Source organism: Pundamilia nyererei, unplaced genomic scaffold (assembly GCF_000239375.1).
Source record: "Pundamilia nyererei isolate P.nyererei 1_Seehausen unplaced genomic scaffold, PunNye1.0 scaffold00337, whole genome shotgun sequence".
NCBI classification, from domain to species: domain Eukaryota; kingdom Metazoa; phylum Chordata; class Actinopteri; order Cichliformes; family Cichlidae; genus Pundamilia; species Pundamilia nyererei.
In genome coordinates this window covers 405,553-409,680 of record NW_005187738.1, presented here as the reverse complement: position 1 = coordinate 409,680, position 4,128 = coordinate 405,553, and the positions used below count along the sequence as shown (strand labels likewise).

The 4,128-nt window shown below is 39.6% G+C and overlaps 1 protein-coding gene across 4 annotated transcripts in view; it reads right to left on the bottom strand.

The window, feature by feature from the left end:
- rasgrp3 (RAS guanyl releasing protein 3 (calcium and DAG-regulated)) overlaps positions 1-4,128 on the bottom strand; it is a 39,573-nt gene that overhangs the window by 23,974 nt on the left and 11,471 nt on the right. For all 4 annotated transcript variants that reach the window (XM_005751996.1, XM_005751995.1, XM_005751998.1 and 1 more), the window contains exons 4-6: positions 1,529-1,591; positions 1,197-1,328; positions 681-828 (exon numbers count right to left, since the gene is read on the bottom strand). In XM_005751996.1, the coding sequence (XP_005752053.1) occupies positions 681-828; positions 1,197-1,328; positions 1,529-1,591 (343 nt within the window). The remainder of the gene's footprint in view (positions 1-680; positions 829-1,196; positions 1,329-1,528; positions 1,592-4,128) is intronic.

Genomic DNA, 4,128 nt, shown 5'->3' with positions numbered 1-4,128 from the left:
TTTGCACATGTCGAGGAGCGTGTCAGGCTACATTTCACTGTGTGTTATACTTGTATAACTGTGCATGTGACAAATAAAGAACCTTGAACCTTGAACCCTGGGGATATCTCTCCTTCACAATCGCACTTATTACATAGCACCATAGGTGTGTGTGTGTGTGTGTGTGTGTGTGTGTGTGTGTGTGTGTGTGTGTGTGTGTGTGTGTGTGTGTGTGTGTGTGTGTGTGTGTTCCCCTTTATAACCCTCCTTCTACGGTTCTGAATTGTCCCATCCTAGTCCATTTTTACTTTGTATTGCCATTGATAAATAGATGGTGTTCCACAATACCTTCTTGTTCAAGGTTTTGACTATTTCACATGTATTGTTTTCATGTTGATCATTTTTTAATAAAACTGTATTAAGGAGAAGCCTAATATGGCCATCTGTATTTAATAAACCTGTGAGCCTTCTTTTTACTATTTAAGTTTTAGATTTCCTCATGGTGACATGTCCCTATGTGGTGTCATAATTAAACTATTTATTTTCCCTGACCACACTAGTACAGTAGCTGTAGAATAGTTATGAAGGAGAAGTTTGTATATAGAGCACTAAAATGGTGTTAGGATTCATCCTCTGCTGACAATGAATTCCAGAACCATCCCTGAGCCACAAAGCAGCCATCACTCAACAGTTGAATGTACCGATATCCTTCGGATGGATTTGAATTCCAGGAAGGTGAGATGCTCAGCCAGCTCTATGGGTTCCAGGTGGTCAAACAACAGGGAGGCCTTCCCTTTTTTGGTTTGCTTTTTCCGCTGGGTAATCCTTCTCATCCAGTCGTATGATGGACTGCAAGAAGAACAAATGAGAAGCAATTAGCCACTCGAATAAAAGCATAAGAATCAACGGAACAGTTCTTTGACATGTTTAAGCTTTAGATGTGCACTCTTTAAATCTCATGGTTGTGTGACTTAATTTGGATTATTTTATTATTTAGAACTGTAAGTCACAACACCAGTGTAGCCTTTTGATGGTAAAAATAAAGAGCTGGAAATAACCAAAAAATTGTCCCCTTTAAATAAAAAAGTTTTTCTTTTATTATTATTTTAGTTATTTTATTTTTAAATTTTACCCAGCCCAGATGTTACATTTTGTTAAAATTGAGTGATTATATCAAGAGTTTCTTCAGCTGCATCTGTGTGCCTTTGATGTCTTACATGGTTGAGATGTCGATGAATTTGAAATGCTCCTCACAGCCAAGCTGAGCTGCCACGTCTCTGAACTCCTCTGTTATTCTAATCAGACCCAAGTCCAGGTTGAACTCTGCAGGAAATGTTACTATCCAGTACCTAAGTACACATATTTGAAATTATACATCAAATAGATAAACATGGGACGAATGCAGATTATAGTATATCCTTTATTAGTGTGTGACAGACCGGGACATTTATGACATGTAAGCCCCTTTACGATGGGTGGTATGATGCAGGAAGTTTGACTGTCTGACATGTAGGAGAATGTATGAATGTATGTAAGTTGGTAAACTTACCTCATTAAATAACAAATCTTCAGCCTGGTTCTTTGGCAGTTGTCACCGCTGCAGTTACGGTACGTGGGCTTAAGTTAAGGACATTTTTCAAGATTTAACAAAACCAGCAAATCAACAAAATAAGGAATTTGTTTGAATACAAAAACACAGAATCGCCATCTAATTTTGGAATGGCATGTGTGAGATAGAGGTTGTTTGTTACACTCTGGACAGGTTGCCTCTAACGCAGAGAGGCAGGCAATAATTCACACCTAAGGAATTTAGAATCACCAGTTAAGCTAACCATGTGATTTTGCAAACCCAAAACTTAGCTGCTTCAAGGCAAGAGTGCTAACCAGTGACTGTTTTCTATAGTCATTGGTGCTAACCATCTTGTCACTATGCTGCCCTCAAGCTTTGCCTCTAATGGATCATGCAGGACATCTCATCCAGTTACCATCAGCCTTCTGCCTGACGCCTTATTGACTTGGATTAGGAATGCAAAAGGCAAACACCTAGTAGCTCAGCGCAGTCGTGTGGTGTGTGAGAGTAAGGAGCTTTATTTACAGGATTGGCAAAATGGCAAAAACAGGAACGGAGGAGTTACCAAAACCTAAACTGGGGACAACTAACCTGAAACCATTAGGACGCAGAGTGATGACACAGAGACTGTAGGGCAGAGAGATGCAGAGATACACCGAGTAACACAGACGGAGTAACGACGAGCAAAGGCAAACACACACTATATATACATATATACACAGGCATGAACATGAGGGAACAGATGGCAACACAGCTGCAACTAATTGGGCAAGACAAGACAAGGAAGTAAAGCAGAATACACTAACATGAGACAAGACCATCTAAATGTAAAACAGGAAATCCACAGACGAAACTCAGAGGCACACAGAACAGTGGGAACACAGAACCAAAACTAACAAAGGCACATCCAGAAATCAAAGATTATTAATACCAAACAGAAAACACTGTGTTGCCGACCCAGGACATTAGTAATACTAATTTCGGTCATAAGGGTGGTACTTTAAGAGCCATATATTTTATGAGGTGGTACTCTTGTGAAAAGTTTGAGAATCACTGCTTTACTGTAAACATGACATCAAAGCTAACTGCAAGAGACAGAGTGTTGCTAAAGTGGAGTGTGCCAATACTTAGGGAGGTTTAAAGTAGAACTGAAGAAGTTTGCAGGATTGTGCATTTCTGCTCAAACTCTTTCTTAGGGTCCAATCACTTTGATCACAACGTTTTTTTCTGTGAAGTGCTCTATGGGCTGTTTTTACCCACTTTGCTGTCAGTTAGCTTTGGGGTAGCACTTAAATAGACTATTGAAAGAAAGATCTTGTGCATGTCCTTGTTAGCACAGTGAGTTTGGTGTTATATTGTTGCCTACCAACAAAACAGGCCATGTTGCAAAGTAACATAACTGTAATTTAACAAACTACTTTGTACAAGGAGAAAAGTACTGCATATATTACTTATTACTCCATTACAGGGCACCTTTCCTGCACATACATAAGAGGTGATGATTCTACAAAGTCATGTTAGAGTATACCTTCCTTCACTCCTAAGGTTTAATGTAACATGGCATATTTAAGTCAATAAGAAAGATTTTTAACAATTAGAAAACATTCCAGACATCGATTTCTGTAGCTCAGCAGGTAGAACAGGTCATTTACTAATCAGAAGGTTGGTGGTTTTTTCCTTGGCTGCTCCAATCAGGATGTCAAATATCCATTGGCAAGATACTAACCTCCAGCTGCTCTCTAATGCATCCATCAGAGTGTGAATGTGCGTGACCATTAGATGGAACGCACTTCAGTAGAAAGAGCTGATATGTGGTTAATGAGGCAAGTTATATAAAGTGCTTCTAGTTCTCAGATAGAGTAGAAAAGCGCTATATAAGAACTAGTCCATTTACTGTTACCCATCAGTTTTTCCAGGACCATAACCAGCAAGGTCAAATTTCACTGCTCAGAGAAACTGCAAAAGCATGAGAACTAATTCCAGACTGTGCAGACCTCACTTAGCATGATAAATATTAAAGTTCACAACAGTGCATTTACAAAAAGACTCAACAAGTATGGCTTATTTGGAAGGGTTGCTCGGAGAAAGCCGCTTCGCTCTAAAAAAAATAAACATAGACCCTCTATGCAAGCTAATCTGGAGGTTAATAGCTAACAATTACAGAGAATTATGACCTAAAGTTTGGGATGAATCTAAATGAAGAGCCAGGCTATGCTCACAGCACAGGGCCTACTGCAACTCAGAACAGAGTATTCAGGAAATATTCCTGCATTATTATTTTATTTATTTAATCTCTGTTTTAGACAATGAAAAAAAGTTCAATCTTTTTCTACAGTAAGCGGACACATCCCAAAAGTGCTTTCGCTGATAAAATCTCCCCAGGCTCATCTGGGAGGCTGTCAGGAGGTCCTGAAAGGAGGAGGAAGTGGAGGAGATCAGCAGGAAAACAGATAGAGAGAGAAGAGAGGAAGGAGACAACAACAATGGTGTGTGTGTGTGTGTGTGTGTGTGTGTGTGTGTGTGTGTGTGTGTGTGTGTGTGATTGTGTGTATCATAGGTTACTGCTAGCTCTGGCGCTG